The 21,815-nt window shown below is 37.0% G+C and overlaps 2 protein-coding genes across 2 annotated transcripts in view; one reads left to right on the plus strand and one right to left on the minus strand.

Annotated features, from left to right (window-relative positions):
* Window positions 1-2,517, minus strand: part of LOC131130155 (ankyrin repeat domain-containing protein 13C-like) — a 29,380-nt gene extending 26,863 nt beyond the window's left edge. The window contains exon 1 of the mRNA XM_058074382.2: window positions 1,809-2,517. Within this exon, the coding sequence (XP_057930365.1) occupies window positions 1,809-2,163 (355 nt within the window). The 5' untranslated portion in view covers window positions 2,164-2,517. The remainder of the gene's footprint in view (window positions 1-1,808) is intronic.
* Window positions 1,947-21,005, plus strand: cth (cystathionase (cystathionine gamma-lyase)). Its single transcript, XM_058074385.2, has 13 exons — window positions 1,947-2,099; window positions 3,858-4,054; window positions 6,464-6,545; window positions 8,871-8,966; window positions 9,033-9,142; window positions 9,214-9,348; window positions 9,433-9,490; window positions 11,266-11,343; window positions 12,980-13,132; window positions 13,379-13,500; window positions 16,101-16,153; window positions 16,440-16,578; window positions 20,611-21,005. The coding sequence occupies exons 2-13, from the start codon at window positions 3,872-3,874 to the stop codon at window positions 20,635-20,637; spliced, it is 1,236 nt and encodes a 411-aa protein (XP_057930368.1). The 5' UTR covers window positions 1,947-2,099; window positions 3,858-3,871; the 3' UTR covers window positions 20,638-21,005.
* The last annotated feature ends 810 nt before the right edge of the window (window positions 21,006-21,815 follow it).

The raw sequence follows: 21,815 nt of genomic DNA on the forward strand, positions 1-21,815 counted from the left end.
AAAGTGAAGCAAAAAGACACATCAAATTTACTTAAATATGTATCTTTTAGTAGGCTACTACTTTGTACAAAAAATTACTGATTGATTGAAGCTGCAAATTTCGAAACGCAAAGTGGCGAGTGATTATTGTTATGGTGTCTATCACGTTTGACAGCGTATACATCGCAGCATCGTGCTTCTTCCCCTCGCTGTTCCTGTGTGTACGTCTGTGCACTGTAAAGATGTCGGGTGCTTGCCGGATTAAAAACACGCCATGTAATTGAACGTGCTGCGCCCCCCAAGGCTGGAGCTCGATTACAAGGCAATGTGAGCCGCAGTCACTGAGTGGCTTGACAGCGCCAGAGACACACGTTTGACAGTTTGTAGTCGGAGCTGTACTCTGACGACAGGCAGCATTCCAGTTCACACAAGCGCAACAAGGGCGTGTTTGCTCGGAAATCCTGTTTTGTTTTTTTCCCCCCCACCATCTTTCCCGGCTAAATAGGTGCCATCATGTGGAACTTGAGCCATGACGTACTGTACTGGACACTCAGCATGGCCACTTCAGGCCTTCTTGTCTTGTTTTTTTAAAGTTATGGTAATAGTAATGGTTTTATTTCATTTGAACATGCATCAGATTACAATTGAGTGCATCCCATAATCAGTTCACAGTTCCACATGTCCAAAAGGAGTAGGAAGAAGCAAAGCTTATTAAATCCTACCCCTCCATCTGGTACTTTTACAATCAGTAACTGTTACATTTGTTCACTTCCTTCTTTCATAATATAATTATTATTTTTTTTTAAAATGCACTCAAAAACTGTGAATTCAACTTAAGTAACATGATGTCTTTGAACGCAACCCTTCCAGACTCATACAGTAGTAACACGGTTAGAGTGTGATCCTGTCCTGTTATTTATTTTTCTATTAAAATTGAGTAAAAATTAGGATATTTCACACATAGTAGCAAATAGCGATTAATCATGATTAATTCATGTGAAAATGTGATTAATTTGACTACATTTTTTAAATTAACAATTGTTTTATGTATTCATTCATTCATTTTCTACCGCTTTTTCCTCACGAGGGTCGCGGGGGTGCTGGAGCCTATCCCAGCTGTCTTCGGGCGAGAGGCGGGGTACACCCTAGACTGGTGGCCTGCCAATCACAGGGCACATATAGACAAACAACCATTCACACTCACATTCATACCTATGGAAAATTTGGAGTCGCTAATTAACCTAGCATGTTTTTGGAATGTGGGAGGAAACCGGAGTACCCGGAGAAAATCCACGGGGTGAATATGCAAACGCCACACAGAGATGGCCGAGGGTGGAATTGAACCCTGGTCTCCTAGGTGTGAGGTCTGCGCGCTTAACCACTCCTGTCCTGTCATTTATCTTTTTATTAAAATTGAGCAAAAATGAGGATATTTCACACAAAGTAGCAAATAGTGATTAATCATGATTAATTCATGTTAAAATGTGATTAATTTGACTACATTTTAAAAAATTTACAATTGTTTTATGTATGTAAAACTAAAATTATAAAACTATTAAAAGCCTAACTGTGTTAGTAGGCCAAGAACTACAGTGTCAACCCTTGATGACATCATAGACAGGCGACGATGCCTTCCGCTTCCTGTTTCCATGGATTTGCAAGCTAATAGATTGCTAACAAGAGCATTTTTTGATTAAAAAAAAACATTAAGAACCAGATCGATTCTTACGACACCAATTCGAACTTGGCGCGTGGACCCTAACACGGTTCAAGTGTGAACGCAGTCCAGGACCCAAAGGGGACCGTAGTCCACACCCACAGTTACTCACCATGAATGTCTTTTTGGGCTATGTTTTGGGTCCGGATCAGTGATGAAAGGCGTCGTACATCTCCTTTGAAGACACATTCATGGACCGGAAAGTCTTGTCCATTACGGACGATGGGGTTTTTGTTGTTGTCATCAATGACGTCACATGTTGACAACGTGTTTGCATTGACGTGTTGGTTCTGCTGCGATGTCGACTTGACCAACTTGTGATTGCTAAAGATTCGACTCGCCCTGCTCTTCGTCTTGGAAGCCGCGAACGTCCCGGCGGTAGCCTCCTCTTCGTCGGGTTCCAGTAAGTCATCGTCCTGACTCAGTCCGTGGTCCTTCCGCAAGGATCGTATCTTCTCTCCGGTCATTTTTTTCCGAGGTGACGTGAATGGAGCCGAGGGTGTCGTCGTTGCTGACGAGAAACCCTCCGGGTCAACTGATGCGATTCGCCAGCTGGAAGACTTCAAGCAAACAACGTGGATAAAAGAACATGAAAGACGCTTAAAAGCGACGCTTTGATGTCTAAAAACTAAACATTACAAACTCCTGTTCGATGCTTGGTGTAAAAAAAAAGAAAGTCTTCGTTATCCTCCCATCGCTGCTGTCAGCACAACATGAGCGCCTCTCGTTGACTTCGCCTGATAACTTCCGCCTCGAGTTATCGCGAGAGTTTAGCAAAGGTTACTAATGGTCACTTGTATGGAGGTTTTTCTATGGCAGCCACATTTACAGACACTCGGAGAAAAACATTAAAAAATTAAGTTACAAAAAATTCAAAAAGTACACAAAATACAATATAAAATTTTAAAAAACTAGGTGTATTTTTTGCAATTTATATACATACACAAATGTACTTTTATAAACTAATACTTCTGACATTTTAAATATTGTTTTAAATATGTTCTTCTTTAAGGGTGCATTATTTTAATTATCACAAAGTTATTATCATAAACTGTGCGCAGAAAACGTATTACCTTAAGTAATGGGAAGTATTTATGGCATGTATTTATGAACACTTTATTAACGATTCATTAATAAAATACATATTTGCAAAATATAGTATGTGACTCTCGTATTTTCCCACAACAGTGGAAACGCAGCCACATTTTTTCCCAAAATGTTTATTGCGCGTTTCATAGCCGAATAAGCAATAGAGTATACAGTATTATTCCTGTTTTTACTTTTTTATTTTTATTATTTTTTACATTTTATTTGGGCAAATATATGAAACAGTAGAGTGCATTTCTTACATCAATTAAATATAACTTTCAATTATTTACATTTGTATTCTTTCATATCATATCTGATCACAAGCCCAAAATGAGGAGGCTGAAGCAAAAACTTATTATTATTATTATTATGAATTGCTGTCATTATGATTGAGTTTTGCGTTTCTCTTAAAGAAAATAATATGTCAAATTTTATTAAATATATATACATCGTGATCTAGAGCCATACAATTAGAACAAAACACAAGATGATTCAAACAACAGGGAATGTTACATCAGCGCTGAAGCCATTGAAAAGCGATCGGATCGATCCACGTATTGATACCATGGTTGGTATCACAATCAGTATCATATTCAAGCGATTCCTTTTAGTTCAATTCAGTTTATTTTGACGAAATCAGATTTTTTGTTGTTATGTGTATTAATTGCTAACTTGTGTTATATTGGTATTGTTGATTTTGAGTTAAATGTATCGTTATTACTGACCTGAGTCACTTGGTATCATTTCAATACCGATATTAGCAGTATCGCCCCTCGCCAAATAGTCACATGGTCAGACGCCCTGTGATACACCAAACATATTCACGCATTTGATGTTGGTATCACTTCGATACCCATATTAGCAGTATCGCCCCTCGCTACTACTGCCTGAAACGGTGAATGGTCACATGGTCAGACGCCCCTGTGATACACCAATCATCTTCACGCGTTTGATGTTGCCAGGCTCTGATTGGCTGACAAGAGACAAGAACCAAGCCGGTGTAGATGAAGGGTGTCCCTTCTTCCTCTCGAGAGCCTGTACTGTCATTTCTACGGTTCTTGTTCTCGTTAAGGGCCGCGCATAGCGATGGAGAATCACATTCCGGGTGACCGAAGCGACGTGTTTGCTGGCTTTAGCACGGCATTCAAGTCGTTCGCCACGGAGGCGATTCACGTGGGCCAGGAGCCGGAGCAGTGGACGTCCATGGCGGTAGTGCCTCCGATTTCTCTCTCCACCACGTTTAAACAGCAAGCACCGGGAAAACACGCTGTGAGTATCCTGCCACAACATACACATTGTTTACTACCTATGCTAATATGGATAGGGAATGTTTTCGCGTCATTTTAACTCGTAGGTATTTAATTTTGAAAGGTTTCAGCAGTTTTAAAGTCACTTCCGGGGTCCTGTCTGTGTTCCAAATGCTTAATGTAAAGATCGTTTTAAAATTAAATAGCTTGACCACAGCTAGTAGTCATGTCTCCTTACTTGGAGATTACATGTGAATTTACAAATAAGATAAGATATGCCTTTATTCGTCCCTCAGTGGGGGAAATTTGCATAAAATAAAATAAATAAATGACTTAAAATGTCTCCAACCCACCACTTCTGGAGGCTGACTGACCTTTGACATTGAATTTGCTGCTGGTATGCTTGGCCCTGCAAGCGTTCGCCTTTTTTTTACATAGGGCACCCACCCCACTGTGGGAACACTGATTATATATCATATATAGCATGGCTGGCTGTTTTCTTTGCATTTGCAATATACAAACAGGTTCAAGTACATGAGTGAGTCACTTATCAGCCTTGGCACATATGGCACCGTTCACAAGGATCTTCACATCACAAATATTGAAATGTACTGATCTGGGGTGTTTGCAAACCGTAAACAACCATGCACAAAGCAAACAACAATCTGCTACCCAATAACACAACCTTTTTTTTAACCATAAAAGATGATAAACACGACCTTTGTCTGTCAATTGTTACACATTTGCAATGTTTTACCCTCTTCTGTTTAGAAAACGGTGACATTTAAACACAGTGAAGTGAACAAACGACCAGAAATGGCAAAGACATAGAAAATGTAACAATTCATTGATTAATCACTGATCTGATTAATCGACACTTGATTTGGTATTAGTCATTGTTGTCTTTTAAAATGTAAATATTGTCTGATATATGAAATATTGTCTATGTTTGCTTGTGTAACTGTATGTGTTAGCTTCATTTTGATTTGGTTTGTCAAGCTCCTAACCGATTACTTGATTAATCAAAAGAAGCTTCAGGTTAATCAACTAACAAAATAATCGTTAGTTGCAGCCCGAAATCAAACCTCTAACTTTTATGTTTGGTTAGTGTAGATTTGGTCTGTCGGGGGCGCCTAACTGATTACTCGATTAATCGAAAAACAACAAGCTTCAGATTAATCGATTAAGAATATAAGTGTTAGTTGCAGCCTTTGGCCAAATCACTAATGTAATTGTGTTAAGTTCATATTGATTTGGTTCGTTGAGGGCCTAACTGATTACTTGATTAATCAAAAAACAACAAGCTTCAGATTAATCGATTAAGAACATAAGTGTTAGTTGCAGCCTTTGGTCAAATCACTAACGTGATAGTGTTAAGTTCATATTGATTTGGTCCGTCGAGGGCCGAATTGATTACTTGATTAATCGAAACAACAAGCTTCAGATTAATCGATTAAGAATATAAGTGTGAGTTACAGCCTTTGGCCAAATCACTAACGTGATTGTGTGAAGTTCATATTGATTTGCTCCGTCGAGGGCCTAAATGATAGCTCGATTAATCGATACACATAGCTTCAAATTAATCGCTTCAGAAAATAAACGTTACTTGCAGCCTTAGGCCAAACCATTAACTGTTTGTGTTCGATTCATATTGATTTGGTCCGTCGACGGCCTAAATGATTACTCGATTAATCGCTACACCGAGATTCAAATTAATCGCTTCAGTGAAAATAAACGTTACTTGCAGCCTTAGGCCAAACCATTAACGGTTTGTGTTCGAATCGTATTGATTTGATCTGTCTAGGGCCTAAATGATTACTTGATTAATCGCGACAACAAGCTTCAAATTAATCACTTCAGAAAATAAACATTAGGTGCAGCTTGAGGCCAAACACAACTGTTTGTGTTTGATTCGTATTGATTTGATCTGTCGAGGGCCTCGCCGATTACTCGATTAATTGATACAATGAGCTTCTAAGAATATAACAGTATAATAGTTAGTTGCAGACCTAGATTAAAAAAGCTGTGCTTCTTCCTTCTTCTTTTTAAACATGTTTGCGTGTGCTGGGATAAGCATGCAACGTTTAAGGCCCATTCAAGCTGCTTCTTATTATGGCATGCAATAAAGTGCTTGGCGAGAATCCACATGTTTACTCGGTGCTATAATGCTTCTAACTGTCTGAGCAGAGTTGCACAACTTTCCTCATCTGGTATGAATCAATAATAAAATTCTTGCATAATTCTCTGACTTATGTATTGTTAAGCTAAGACAGGATACAGTGTTGCTTTCATTGGTGGTTAAGAAAAAATGCAAATGTTTTGAGTGTTTTTTTCCCCTCTAAAGACCTGAAGAGCAGCTTTCTTTACGCTTTATAGACTTGCCTCAAGCAAACAAATAAGTTGTTTAAATGCATGATTCTGTTTTATACAGGGCTTTGAGTACAGTCGCAGTGGAAACCCGACAAGAAACTGTCTTGAGAAGGCTGTAGCCGCACTGGATGGAGCCAAGTACTGTAAGTGCGAACGCAGTAATCCCTTGTTTATCGCGGGTAATTGGTCCCAGACCTGGCCGTGATAGGTGAATGTCCTCAAAGTAGGGTTCCTTATTCAAAAACGGGATATTTCCATAGCTGAAGTCACGAAAGTCTTCTGAATACGGTTTTTGAGCACTGTAGACATGAAATATCACCCCTATATTCACCTTGAGACTCATATTACCCAATACAGTTGACATATGAGAAAATAACACATAAATAAGAGGTAATATGACACACATTCCAAAAACATGCTAGGTTAATTGGCGACTCCAAATTGTCCATAGGTATGAATGTGAGTGTGAATGGTTGTTTGTCTATATGTCCCCTGTGATTGGCTGGCCACCAGTCAAGGGTGTACCCCGCCTCTCGCCCAAAGACAGCTGGGATAGGCTCCAGCACCCCCCACAACCCTTGTAAGAATAAATGGTAAAAAATGAAAGTCAAGAAAGCCTTCTGAATACAGTTTATGAGCTCTGTAGACATGAAATAGCACCCCTATATTCACATTGAGACTCATATTACCCAATATAGTTGATATAATATGAGAAAATAACACATAAATAGAGGTAATATGACAAGATTTGGAGTTTGCATGTTCTCCCTGTGCATGCGTGGGTTTTCTCCGGGTACTCCGGTTTCCTCCCACATTCCAAAAACATGCTAGGTTAATTAGCGACTCCAAATTGTCCATAGGTATGAATGTGAGTGTGAATGGTTGTTTGTCTATATGTGCCCTGTGATTGGCTGGCCACCAGTCTGGAGTGGACCCCGCCTCTCATCCTAAGACAGCTGGGATAGGCTCCAGCACCCCCGCAACCCTTGTAAGAAAAAATGGTAGAAAATGAATGAAAGTTTTTGAGCACTGTAGACATGAAATAGCACCCCTATATTCACCTTGAGACTCATATTACCCAATATAGTTGACATAATATGAGAAAATAACACATAAATAAGAGGCAATAGACTAGATTTGCTTACTACACGCTTGTATAGTAATAATACCTGTAGTTGTACATTATAATTACAAACTACCACTAACCTGTGAACATACTGCAACTTGTTTGATGATGATTTAGCCTTGTTTTTGCTCTGAATGAATGTTTGGATATTGTATTTTAATGCATCGTTTACTCTGTTTTTACTCTACTCTATTTTTTTTCTCTACTGCAAAGCGTCTTTGAGTACTCTGAAAAGCGCTATACAAATAAAGTGTATTATTATTGTACTATTTCGATACTTGTACCCAGGTCTTGTTGTTGTTGAATGCGTAAATACGAGTATGTCTTCCGAATACCTTCTATTTACATTTTAGTTCATTCATTCATTTTCTACCGCTTTTCCTCATGTTGGTCGCGGGGGTGCTGGAGCCTATCCCAGCTGTCTTCAAGGCGAGAGGCGGGGTACACCCTGGACTGGTGGCCAGCCAATCACAGGGCACATATAGACAAACAACCATTCACACTCACATTCATACCAATGGACAAATTGGAGTCGCTAATTAACCTACCATGTTTTTGGAATGTGGGAAAAAAAAACGGAGTACCTGGAGAAAACCCACGCATGCATTGGGAGAACATGCAAACTCCAAATCTAGTCATATTACCTCCTATGTGTTATTTTCTCATCAACTATATTGGGTAATATGAGTCTCAAGGTGAATATAGGGGTGCTATTTCATGTCTACAGGGCTCAAAACCCGTATTTAGAAGGCTTTCTTGACTTTCATTCATTTTCTACCATTTATTCTTACTAAGGTTGCGGAGGGTGCTGGAGCCTATCCCAGCTGTCTTCGGGCGAGAGGCGGGGTACACCCTGGACTGGTGGCCAGCCAATCACAGGGCACATATAGGCAAACAACCATTCACACTCACATTCATACCTATGGACAATTTGGAGTCCCCCAATTATGTTTTTGGAATGTGGGAGGAAACCGGAGTACCCGGAGAAAACCCACGCATGCACGGGGAGAACATGCAAACTCCACACAGAGATGGCCGAGGGTGGAATTGAACCCTGGTCTCTTAGCTGTGAGGTCTGCGCGCTAACCACTTGCCCATTTCAGTTCATTTAACTATTAAAATAGTCGTCATCGTCATCATCTTTACCAGCTTTCTGTGGTGACATCACTAAAATAAAAAGCCAAATAAAAAGCTAAACATGCTTGTGGAAGTCATGTGTTTTAGTATACAGGCGTATTTACGCCTCAAGGGTTGTTGGATGTGAGTGTTTACACTGCATAGCAACTAACTGCACTGATGTTTGCGTTGTATTTTAATGAAGTGATATTCGTGTTTGCTGCAGGCCTCGCCATGGCGTCGGGCCTGGCTGCAACGGTGACCATCACACACATGCTGAAAGCCGGAGACGGGATCATCTGCATGGATGATGTTTACGGAGGTGAGCGCTTATGAGGTTACTTTTTCCTTATCGGAGGGTGATTGTTGCTACTTTGTGAATTCCAAGGCACAAACCGCTACTTTCAAAAAGTGGCTGGAGAATTTGGGCTGAAGATCGACTTGGTGGACTGTACCAAACCCGAGCTACTCAAAGCGGCGTTGAAGCCCAACACAAAAGTAAGTGAAAAAACACCAGTTAGAGAAGACTTTGTGCAAACTGGTCATGCTGGTTATTTGCACCATGTAAGATGGTGTGGCTGGAGACGCCCACCAACCCCACCATGAAGGTGGTGGACATCCGGGCTTGCTCCGACCTGCTGCACCATCACAACAAGGACATTGTGGTGGTGGTGGACAACACCTTCATGTCTGCGTACTTCCAGGTGAGCCAGATAGAGACGCACACGCGTGTGCAGTCCGCTCAGGAAGTCACTCATTTACTCAAATTCTTTCATGGCTTCGCTCAGCGGCCTTTGGCTTTGGGAGCAGATATCTGCATGTACTCCGCCACCAAATACATGAACGGTAGGTGGGTTTATTTTTATTTTATTCTTGACCTCACGGGCGTGGAACATGTAACACGATGCTCCTTTTCAAATCGCATTAAAGTGCAGACTTTAAACTGCATTCAAAACTTTAAGTGGTGAAAATCGGTCAAGTAAAAGCAGATTTATTATTAATAATGTTCAGCATTTTTGATAAACAGAAGGTAGAAACATCAACTTATCTTCCCCTTTTTTTCCCATTAACAGAGTACGGAGTACAAATATTCCTACATAAAAACGGCTTTTTTCTTGTTAGAATGCAAGTTTTTTTATCTTACTTTTTTTTATTTTATTGCCCTGAAATTAGAGATTTTCACACCCATTGTCTGCTTTTTCAGCTTCTTCTCCTTACTCTTAATTATGACTTTAGTCCTGTAATATTTTGACTTTATTCCCGGAACATAATAATTTTTTTCCGCAACCTAATTTTCCAAAAAAGCCAACTTTCTTATTTTTTAAATTATTTTTATTATTTATGTTATTTTTATTTTATTATTTTTTTTAAAAAATGTTTTAAAATTGTTATTATTTTTATTTTTTTAAATTACATTTTATTACATTAGAATGAATTCCTCCCACATTCCAAAAACATGCTAGGTTAATTAGCGACTCCAAATTATCCATAGGTATGAATGTGAGTGTGAATGGTTGTTTGTCTATATGTGCCCTGTGATTGGCTGGCCACCAGTCCAGGGTGTACCCCGCCTCTCGCCCGAAGACAGCTGGGATAGGCTCCAGCACCCCCGCGACCCTCGTGAGGAAAAAGCGGTAGAAAATGAATGAATGAATGAATGAATGTCCTGAAATTAGAGATGTTTTTTCACACCCATTGTCTGCTTTTTCAGCTTCTTGTCATTACTCTTAATTATGACTTTAGTCCTGTAATATTTTGACTTTATTCCCAAAACATAATAATTTTTTTCCGCAACCTAATTTTCCGAAAAAGCCAACTTTCTTATTTTTTTATTTTATTTTTCTTATATTTATTTTTATTTTAATTATGTTTTTATTTTATTTTATTTTTTAATTATTTTTTTTTATTACATTTTTAGAATTAGAATGAATTCCTCCCACATTCCAAAAACATGCTAGGTTAATTGGCCACTCTAAATTGTCCATAGGTATGAATGTGAGTGTGAATGGTTGTTTGTCTACATATATGTGTCCTGTGATTGGCTGGCCACCAGTCCAGGGTGTACCCCGCTCCTCGCCGGAAGACAGCTGGGATAGGCTCCAGAACCCTCTGCGACCATCGTGAGGATAAGCGTAGAAAATGAATGAATGAATGAATTAGAATGAACAGACGTTTGGTTGCAGATGGAGAAGGGAGAAAGGCCAACAGCGTCATCCAGTGGCAGGCCATGATCCAGGATGTTAATATTGGAACTGGACATGTTATTTGTTGTGCGCACAGCTAGTGAATACTAACTGCCTGAAACTGCCTCTGCAGGGAAGGTCAATATTGTTATAAGAACTACTTAACATTTGCTATTTGCTGATTTTAGTCGTTCATTCAAATATATTGAGTTGACATGCAGGGTTCATCTTCGCTGAACATACTGTGCCTTTTCCAGAAATAACTAGATAGGTTACACTTCCGCCCGTTGCTCTGCCATGCATTTAAAAACCTACAAGAGTACGTCATGTGGAATTTTTATCGCCTCACATTTGTGGAAATGTCACTTAAAATGTCATTCATGTCAGTAAATAATATGAAAGGCTGCCGGTGTGTTGACTGTTGAATGCTATCGTCAGGTCACAGTGACGTGGTTATGGGCCTGATGTCCGTCAACCGAGAGGATCTGTACGAGAAATTGAAGTTCTTGCAGAATGGTGAGTGGGAAGAGCACATTTTACTTTGGTTTAGCTCGGATGGCAAAAAAAGCCTTTCCACATACACTACCACTCAAAAGTTTGGGATCACTTTTCTTTGTTTACCAAAGAAAAACAAATTTTCATGCATTTCACAAACATTTTTTTTCCATTTCACAAACAATGAAAAAATGAATCAGATGATTTTCAGCAATTAGCTCAAAATGTCATCCAATACTTCTCTACAAGAGAGGAGAAATATGATTTCAGGGAAGAAGTACATTTGAAACACTTCTATGCTAGGACTACGTTATGCTAGCCATAGCATTTCAGTGTGTGGAATCAAACTATGGAATGGATTGAGTAAGGAAATCAAACAATGCACAACGATGAGCCAATTCAAGAAACAATACAAGCAGTTGATGTTTGCTAAATACAAGGATGAAGAGTCTTGAACCAGTCATGATGTGCTATATATATCACTATATTGACACTTACTATGGTACACATTATGGTATTGGATGCTCATATCTCCTCCTACTTTGGTACGGAACTAAAAAATAAAATAAATTAAAATGAAGTAATAAAATAAAAAAATATTCATTCATTCATGAAATGAAAATAAAAGAAATTTAAATAAATTAATTAAAAAAATATTAATTCATTCATTGATTCATGAAAAATTTTCTATTGTATTAATTTAATTTTTGTATTAATTTATTCATTGATTCATGAATAATTTTTATTGCAATAATTTATTTACATTTAAAATAAATTATATTATTTTATTGTTGTTATTATTTTATTATTAATAAAATTATTTTATTAATTTATATACATTTAATTTAATTTATAAATAAATTAATAAAATAAAAAATATACATACATTCATTCATGAATAATTTTTTATTTTATTCATTTATTTTAATTTAATTTTTTTTGTCACGTACCGAGGTACGAAGTGATATGACCATGGTACCCATTATGTCATTGTATGGTCATATCACCTCGTACTTCGGTACGTGTCAAAAATAAAATGAAAACAAAAAACTTAAACTGTCTTAGGAAAGCAGGAAGTGAACAAATGTAACAGTTACTGATTGTAAAAGTACCAGATGGAGGGCTAGGATTTAATAAGCTTTGCTTCTTCCTACTCCTTTTGGACATATGGTATTGGGAACCATAACCAAAGAAGGATGTACATTTTTGCATAGAGGCCTACTATCAACAACTGTCAGTCCTCTGCATCAATCTCCTGGTATGGCTGCTAATCCAAGTTCATCATTTTATAAGGCTAATAGATGATTAGAAAAGACATCTAAAAATCCTAACTAAAACTAAAATCTCTTACCATGCTGTTAACTACTCCCTTCAGAGAGCAGCACAAACTGGGTCTAACAAGGACAGAAAAACGATGCAGCTGCACTAAATAGTAGCCGTCAAACACCAGTGTCAGTATTAACAGTGAAGCGGCGACTTCAGGATGCTGGACTTCATAGCAGGACTGCCAAGAAAAAGCCATATCTCAGACTGGCCCAAAATCATTTCCAAGTGATCCCAAACTTTTGAGCAGTAGTGTAAGTCGAGGACTGAAAGTTCAGGATGGTGTTCAAACTACAGTACATGACTAACTTATTCATCGATCTCCTCATTCTAGCGCTAGGTGGCGTGCCGTCGCCCTTTGACTGCTACCTGGTCAACCGCGGCCTGAAGACGTTACACCTGCGCATGGAGCGCCACTTTAAGAACGCCATGGCCGCTGCCAAGTTCCTGGAGGCTGATGCCAGAGTGGAGCGTGTCATCTATCCAGGTAGATTGTGGCAACAGTACACCTGACCAGGACCGTATCGCTATCATTTCATCCAGCCAATAGCGTCGTATTATGAAACGGTATTGTAAACGATCCAGGCGGTGTGTTCAAATGGCTTTTTATGTGCTTGTTAAGCCGAAGGGCCCTTGACACACTTTGATATCAGCATTTTATTGCTACTAAATAAGGCTGACTCACAGTTCCTTGTGTGTGTGTGTGTGTGTGTGTGTGTGTGTGTGGTCACAGGTCTGCCCTCCCATCCCCAGTATGACGTGATGAAGAGACAATGCACGGGATGTCCCGGCATGATCACTTTCTACATTAAAGGGAACCTCAAACACGCCGAAGCCTTCCTCAGTAGTCTCAAAGTAAACCTTTTTCTTTGCCGTCACATGCCGGGGGTTTTCGTGTTGGGGGGTTTCACATTGGTAATGGTAACGGTAATGGTTTTATTTCATTTGAACATACATCAGATTACAATTGAGTGCATCCCACAATCAGTTCACAGTTCCACATGTCCAAAAGGAGTAGGAAGAAGCAAAGCTTATTAAATCCTACCCCTCCATCTGGTACAATCAGTAACGGTTACATTTGTTCACTTCCTGTTTTCCTAATATAGTTGAGGTTTTTTATTTTTGTCACGTACCAAAGTATGAGGTGATATGACCATACAATGACATAATGGGTACCATAGTTAGTATCAGTAACTGTAACTGTCAATATACTATGGTACCCATTATGTCATTGTATGGTCATATCACCTCGTACGTGACAAAAAATTAAAAGAAATTAAAAGAAATTCATAAAATAAAAATATTATTCAAATAATTATATTCATGAAAAAATGATCATATTCATGAATGAATGAATGCTTTTTTTATTTTATTAATTCATTATTTTATTATTTTATTTTTTAATAAAATAAAAAACTATTCATTCATTCATGAATATTTTTTATTAATTTAAAAAATTATTAATTTTCATTATTTTTATTAATAAAATAAAAACTTATTCATTCATTCATTCATGAATTTTTTTAATTTATTAATTTATTTACATTTATTTTTTAAATTATTCATGAATGAATAGTTTTTTATTTTATTAATTTATTTAAATGTATTTTATTTACATTTCATTCATTCATTCATGAATGAATGAATAATTTTATTTTATCAATTTATTTTAATTTCGTTTATTTTAATAAAATAATAATAAAATAAAAAATTATTCATTCATGAATATTTTTTTATTTTATTAATTTATTTACATTTATTTTCTTTGAAAATTATTCGTGAATGAATGAATGAAGTTTTTATTTTATTAATTAATTAATTTATTTATTTTTTGTCCCGTACCGAAGTAGGAGGTGATATGAGCATCCAATGCCATAATGGGTACCATAGTAAGTGTCAATATAGTGATATATATAGCACATCATGACTGGTTCAAGACTCTTCATCCTTGTATTTAGCAAACATCAACTGCTTGTATTGTTTCTTGAATTGGCTCATCGTTGTGCATTGTTTGATTTCCTTACTCAATCCATTCCATAGTTTGATTCCACATACTGAAATGCTATGGCTAGCATAACGTAGTCCTAGCATATAAGGGTTTCAAATGTACTTCTTCCCTGAGATCATATTTCTCCTCTCTTGTAGAGAAGTATTGGATGACATTTTTAGCTAATTGCTTATTTTTAGCCTTATGCATTATTTTAGCTGTTTGAAGATGAACTATATCAGCAAGTTGAAGTATTTGTCATTTTACAAATAAGGAGTTAAGTAAAGTCTCGTTATATCGATATTCTCGGGAGTCGGAAAAAATACCGATATAACCGGACTATCCATATATCTGATCCTGTGCCGAACTGCATTAAAAGTGGGCAATAATGCACTCGACATTGTTCTATAGCTTAAATCAATCTTTGCTTAAGGATTTCAATACCAAAAAAGAACACGGCGAACGTCTGCTTCCAGTCAACTTTATTTTTCACACTTCCACCACCAGAGCACAGCACACACACCGATTCCCGCACTTCCTGGTTCACAGGTCATGCTCAACCCGCCCCACATAGCTGGCCAAACACATGCCTGCAACAGCAGCACCAGCATGTACATATGAAAAACTGTGATTATTGCAAGCGATAAAAAGATATCTGAATACAACACAATTAAATACATGTATTTGTACGCTTGTGTCTTCGTTGGAATAGGTGTGTATGCTATGTCAGTTGGTTCTTCTGTTGCAGGCATGTGTTTGGCCAGCTATGTGGGGCGGGTTGAGCATGACCTGTGAACCAGGAAGTGCGGGAATCGGTGTGTGTGTGCTATGCTCTGGTGGTGGAAGTGTGAAAAATAAAGTTGACTGGAAGCAGCCGTTTGCCGTGTTCTTTTTTGGTATTGAAATCCTTAAGCAAAGATTGATTTAAGCTGCTTTTGTATCGATATAAGCAGACCAAATTGGCTGGCGGGAGATGAAAAGGGCATCGTAGTAACCGGATTATCATAATAACCGGGTATCGTACTAACGGAACTAATTATATCATAAAAGACTAGAAATTTGCCGGGAAATGAAAATAGTATCGTAATAAGTAGTAATCCGTTTTAACCGATATCGATATAACGAGACTTTACTGTCGTATGTTCTCTGTAGGCGGCATTACGAATTATCCTTACTGACCTTTTTTGCAGAGTGAAAGTGAATTGTGACACATTGTTTCGCGTTGTGCCGGGGCGGGGGGGGGGGGGTAACAGGCGTTGCTTATGCAGGGATTGTGACACTGTTTCATAGCAATGCTTCAAGACAGACTGTTCTGATTTTCAGTCTGTCATAGAAAAATGTGAAACAGTGAAATGTTGCAAAAGTGGTTGCATGGTGGCTCCAAGCAGCAGCCATCATGGATGTTAAAGATGGATGTTCCCCTGCAACGCTTCTCTGTGTAAGAAATTTGTTTTTTTTTTAATTCCAGATATTTGCAGTGGCTGAGAGTCTTGGCGGTTATGAAAGCTTAGCAGAACATCCGTAAGTATTTGCCAAAAATATTCTAGTACTGCTCATATTAATAAGAATGTTTAATATCTTACCATCAACGAGTTGCAAAGGCAAGTTAACGCCACAAGAGGGCAGCAGAGTTTCAATTACTGAACTCATACATTTTTATACATACACTCATACAACAGCTTGTTTTATTTCCAGGGAGTACACTTTGAAGTTATACGCATGTTAGCATAGCATAGCTAAGCGTATGAAGCTAAGAGTTGTCACGTGTGTTTGTTGTTTACCTCATATCCTTCCTATTCCCACTCAGGGCGATCATGACTCACGCATCCGTACCCGAGAAAGAAAGGAGCATCCTGGGCATCAGCGACACTCTGATCCGACTCTCTGTGGGCCTGGAGGACGAGGACGATATCATCGACGATCTAAAACAAGCGCTGGCTGCTGCTGTAAGTATCAAAATAAAAGCACATAAAATACCAAAAATATTACAGAAAGCAAATTGACTAAGATTATTTGTGAAGAAATGGTATGTAGTATTCTACACTGGTCACTAGGTGTCAGTAATGTTACATTAATGAGACAGCCACCGCAGGAAGTACTGTATAGAACAGGAAGTTAAAAACAAACAATAACAGTCAACTCTCCCAATGATAACATGTATGAGTTTCTAATATATCTCATTTATGTCTGATTTTATTTCACTATTGGATAATAGGAGTGTCAGGGTGACTATAGGGGTGTTATTTTGTGTCTGGAGGGCTCTAATCATGTTTAAAAACGTATTTCTGAGGTTGTACACAGGTTTTTCTTTGCTCGTTTCGATTATATCTCATTTACGTCTTATTTTATTTCACTATGTCTACTATATAGGATAATAGGAGTGTAAGGGTGACTATAGGGGTGTTATTTTGTGTCTGGAGGGCTCTAATCATGTTTAAAACCGTATTTCTGAGGTTGTACACAGGTTTTCTATGCTCGTTTCTATTATATCTCATTTACGTCTTATTTTATTTCACTATGTGTACTATATTGGATAATAGGAGTGTAAAGGTGACTATAGGGGTGTTATTTAGTGTCTGGAAGGCTCTAATCATGTTTAAAACCATATTTCTGAGGTTGTACACAGGTTTTTCTTTTCTCATTTCTATTATCTCATTTACATTTTATTTTATTTCACCATGTCTACTATATTGGATAATAGGAGTGTAAAGGTGACTATAGGGGTGTTATTTTGTGTCTGGATGGCTCTAATCACGCTTAAAACCGTATTTAGGAGGTTGTACACAGGTTTTTCTTTACTCGTTTCTATTATATCTCATTTCCGTCTTATTTTATTTCACTATGTCTACTAGATAGGATAAAAGGAGTGTAAAGGTGACTATAGGGGTGTTATTTTGTGTCTGGAGGGCTCTAATCATGTTTAAAACCGTATTTCTGAGGTTGTACACAGGTTTTCTATGTTCGTTTTTATTATATCTCATTTACGTCTTATTTTATTTCCTATGTCTACTATATTGGATAATAGGAGTGTAAGGGTGACTGTAGGGGTGTTATTTCATGTCTGGAGGGCTCTAATCATGTTTAAAAATGTATTTCTGAGGTTGTAAACAGGTTTTCTATGCTCTAATTGCTGTATGAGCACTCGGTTGTTACTCCGGAGGATTTGTGTGGCTAATCTTGTACTTGCCAGCCACAGTGCCATCTACTGGAACTTATGGGGCACAGCTTGGCCTGGCCCACACCCTCTCCCTGTGCAGACTCACTATGGAGCTCCCTCGTGATGACTGGGTTTTTATTCTCGCTCTTCTGAAACTGTGTGCGCTTGCACTTTTTTTGAACACCCGAAGACTCCAAATGAGAAAGGGATACTTTCAAAGTGAAGATTAAGCAAAAAAAGTCCCCCAAGAGGGGAAAAAATTGTTCTGATTTTGCATTTATTCACTTAACCTATAGAACTGCTGGCCTGGTACGTCACAATGAAGATAAATGAAGGCTGGAGGGAGGAAAAAAAGGGGGGGGGTTGTGTTAGCTGGAGGGTGTGCAGTGCTGCATGAACATCCATCAGAAGGATCCAGCCTTCTTGCTTCCATATCCTGCATTTGGAGATGCAGAGCAACATTTGTGGGTTTGGATTTATCAAAGCCAGCAGATGGTTCCTCCACGAGTGCTTTTCCAAAGCCTCTTCTCAGCTTCTGTGCTCACTCAGACTTCTTTTTTTTTTTTTTTCTGACTTGTGTGCAGTCTTGCGCACCATCGCTTCTTCTGACATCTAGTAGCTCACCACACTTTACATGCAGGTCTGACACAATCCCATCTTAGGTCCTGTATGTCGTAAATTAAGTTATCTACACAAGCCGACTGACATCTGGCACTAAAAATAAAGTTTAAAAAAAAAAAATCCAGTTATGCGTTTTGGTATTGATGCAAATAATTAGAGTTTTACGTTTCCAAAGCCTGCGACAAAGTATGCTGTGACATCAAACACGCAACCTGTGTTTACATTATGTTATACAGTAGCTTCTGTTCAAGCACCCAAGTATTGCTTCACGTTGAAGAGTAGAGGCGGAGACACACTTGGAGGTTAGCCATAATCCCCCCCCAAGTATTAAGCGTTTATTCTCATAAAATTTAGACTTTTTCTTGTGAGATTACAACTTCATTTTTTTTCCCCCGACTTTTATTAGTATCATACATTTTTCACATTTTAAATGAAGAAAAACAACATTTTTTTCTTGAATATTTTAACTTTATGCTGCTAAAATTACATTATTTTGCAGTATAATGTTCTTTATTCTCATTAAATGGCCCACTTTTCTTGTTAGATGAAAATGTTTATGCTTCTAACATTTTTATTTATTCTTGGAAAAATGACTGCTGATTCATGTTTGCTGTTTTTTGTTGTTTCCTTCTTAAACTATATTTTTAGAATATGCAGTGGGCCACAAATAGCCCCCATGACGCATTTTGGACACCCTTAATTTAGTCGACTTTTATTAGTATCATACGTTTCTCACATTATAAATGAAGAAAAAGGACATTTTTTCTTGAATATTTTAACTTTATGCTGCTAAAATGACATTATTTTGCCGTATAATGTTACCACTTTATTCTCATTAAATGATCCACTTTTCTTGTTAGATTACAATTATTATGCTCCTAACATTTTTAATTTATTCTTGAAAAAAAATGACTGCTGATACATGTTTACAGTTTTTTTGTTGTTTTACTGTTAAAATATCATTTTTAATTTGTAGCCAGCCATAAATAGCCCCCATGCCGCACTTTGGACACCCCTAATTTAGTCGACTTTTATTAGTATCATATGTTTCTCACATTATAAATGCGAAAAACGATATTTTTTCTTGAATATTTTAACGTTATGCTGCTAAAATGACATTATTTTATTAAATTTAAATTTAAATTAAATTCACTTTTCTTGTCAGATTACAACTTTTATGCTCTTAATGTTTATGTAACATGTTTGCTGTTTTTTGTTGTTTTCCTGTTAAAGTATATTTGTATAAGTATATTTTTAGAATATGCAGTGGGCCACAAATAGCCCCCTTGACGCACTTTGGACACCCCTAATTTAGTCGACTTTTATTAGGATCATATGTTTCTCACATTATAAATTAAGAAAAATGACATTTTTTCTTCAATATTTTAACGTTATGCTGCTAAAATTACATTATTTTTTTATATATTATTTTACATTATTATATATTATATTATACATTGTTTTTATTATATTTTAATGTTACCACTTTATTGTCATTAAATGACACACTTCTTGTTAGATTACAATTTTTATGCTCTTAACATTTTTTATTTATTCTTGGAAAAATGACTGCTGATACATGTTTACATTACATGTTTGCTGTTTTTTGTTGTTTTCTTGTTAAAATATATTTTTGGAATATGAAGCGGGCCATAAATAGTCCCCTTGACGCACATTGAACACTCCTAATTTAGTCGACTTTTATTAGTATCATATGTTTCTCACATTATAAATGAAGAAAAATGAATTTTTTTCTTGAATATTTTAACGTTATGCTGCTAAAATGACATTATTTTGATGTATAATGTTACCACTTTATTCTCATTAAATGACCCACTTTTATGCTCTTAACATTTTTAATTTATTCTTGGAAAAATGACATAATTTAGTCAACAAATGTAATAAATAGATTTTGACTAATAATCGGCCATATTCAAGCACGGCTGATTAAACAATGACAGGATGCAGCATTGTACTTACAACACGTCTTGTCGAAGAATCTTCCTGCTGGAAAATGTTGACTTGAGAGAGAGAGAGAGAGAGCGCGCCCTCTGCTGGACTCATAGCTGCAGCACTCCTCTTGTGCCGTTAAACCTCCTTGGAGCGTATTTAATGGTCGTCAAGCATTAATGAAAATGTCTGCCTGTTGCTCTGTGGCATCATTTATGACTTTTCATTTCCTGTTTTCCCTTTTTAATAGCACCCAAAGACCAGCGCAAGTGCCTGAGGAGTTTCACAAAGAGGAAGGCTCCCAACACCAAAAATAAATCATCTCCTGTCTTCTTTGATGCAAAAAAAATGTAATCCTACTCCGTCATGTCTTTTTACTACTCATGCCACTTTTACTATTATCAGTACTATTATTTATCGGACCTGCGCTGACATTGTTTTTGTGTTTTAAAGCGCTTCGCAATGATACACGTTGAATGACGCCACCTCCATCTTTCCTGTTGAGCATCCGATTAAAATGCTACTTTTAAAAAAAAAACATATATAATGTTCATACCACAAACATAATGCAGATTAATTGTGAATAGACCATATTCTGTACTGTACATGATGATACTGCTATTATGAATAAATGAGCGGCATGTATTTGCATTTTCACCACCATTTCACAATGTGAGCATTAATCAGTAGTGCAACTGATAGACATGGTAGTATTTTTGCCACACAAAAAATAATCTTTTTTTAAAAAAAAAATTATTTCATATACTCATATTTTGTCAAAAGTGTGTTTTTTAAATGAAATTTACAGTGATGCACATTTAAGACATTATACAAGGTTGTGGAAAAAATTAAGTTGTCACTTTTGGAAATTTGGGTGGAGTTATAAAAAGTTTTAAATGTAGCAAGAATTAAGTCACAATATGATGGGAATAAATTCATAATTATGAGACGAGAATGTATCAACAGCAGAAATAGAAATGGCTGTCATTTGATCACAATAAAGTAAAAATAAATACATATCAAGAGACAAAAGTTATGAGAAAACTTACCAAAAATTTAAATTGAATCAAGTTAAAATATGAAGAGAAAACGTTATGTAAGAAAAAGTTGTACTTTTATGAGAATAATATGAGGAAATATGTCATTTTTGGAACAAAGATTTGATTTGAAAGACAAAAAGATGTATTGTTTTTATGACCAAAAAAAATAACGTTTAATAAAATTTAATAAAGTTATAATTTTAGGAAAGTTAGGCTGCGGTAAAAGTTGTAATGCGAGAAGAAAGTCAAAATACGATGGGAATAAATTCATAATTATAAGAAAATATATCACCAGCAGTGTTGAAAGCCTTTTCGGGTGACTAGCTAGCGTGCTGCTAATGCTACTAATGCTAATGATACTTAAGACGTTATACAACAAGGTTGTGGAAAAAATTAACTTGTCACATTGGGTGGA

The sequence above is a fragment of the Doryrhamphus excisus genome, linkage group LG4 (assembly GCF_037039965.1).
Source record: "Doryrhamphus excisus strain RoL-2023G ecotype Guam linkage group LG4, RoL_Dexc_Guam_v1.1, whole genome shotgun sequence".
NCBI classification, from domain to species: Eukaryota; Metazoa; Chordata; class Actinopteri; order Syngnathiformes; family Syngnathidae; genus Doryrhamphus; species Doryrhamphus excisus.

Bases quoted from the DNA above. Each gene is read 5' to 3' on its own strand.
- cth (XM_058074385.2), top strand. From the start codon at position 3,872: ATGGAGAATCACATTCCGGGTGACCGAAGCGACGTGTTTGCTGGCTTT. The intron at 4,055-6,463 runs GTGAGTATCCTG...TGTTTTATACAG, and splicing joins AAGCACCGGGAAAACACGCT to GGCTTTGAGTACAGTCGCAG. The intron at 6,546-8,870 runs GTAAGTGCGAAC...TGTTTGCTGCAG, and splicing joins ACTGGATGGAGCCAAGTACT to GCCTCGCCATGGCGTCGGGC.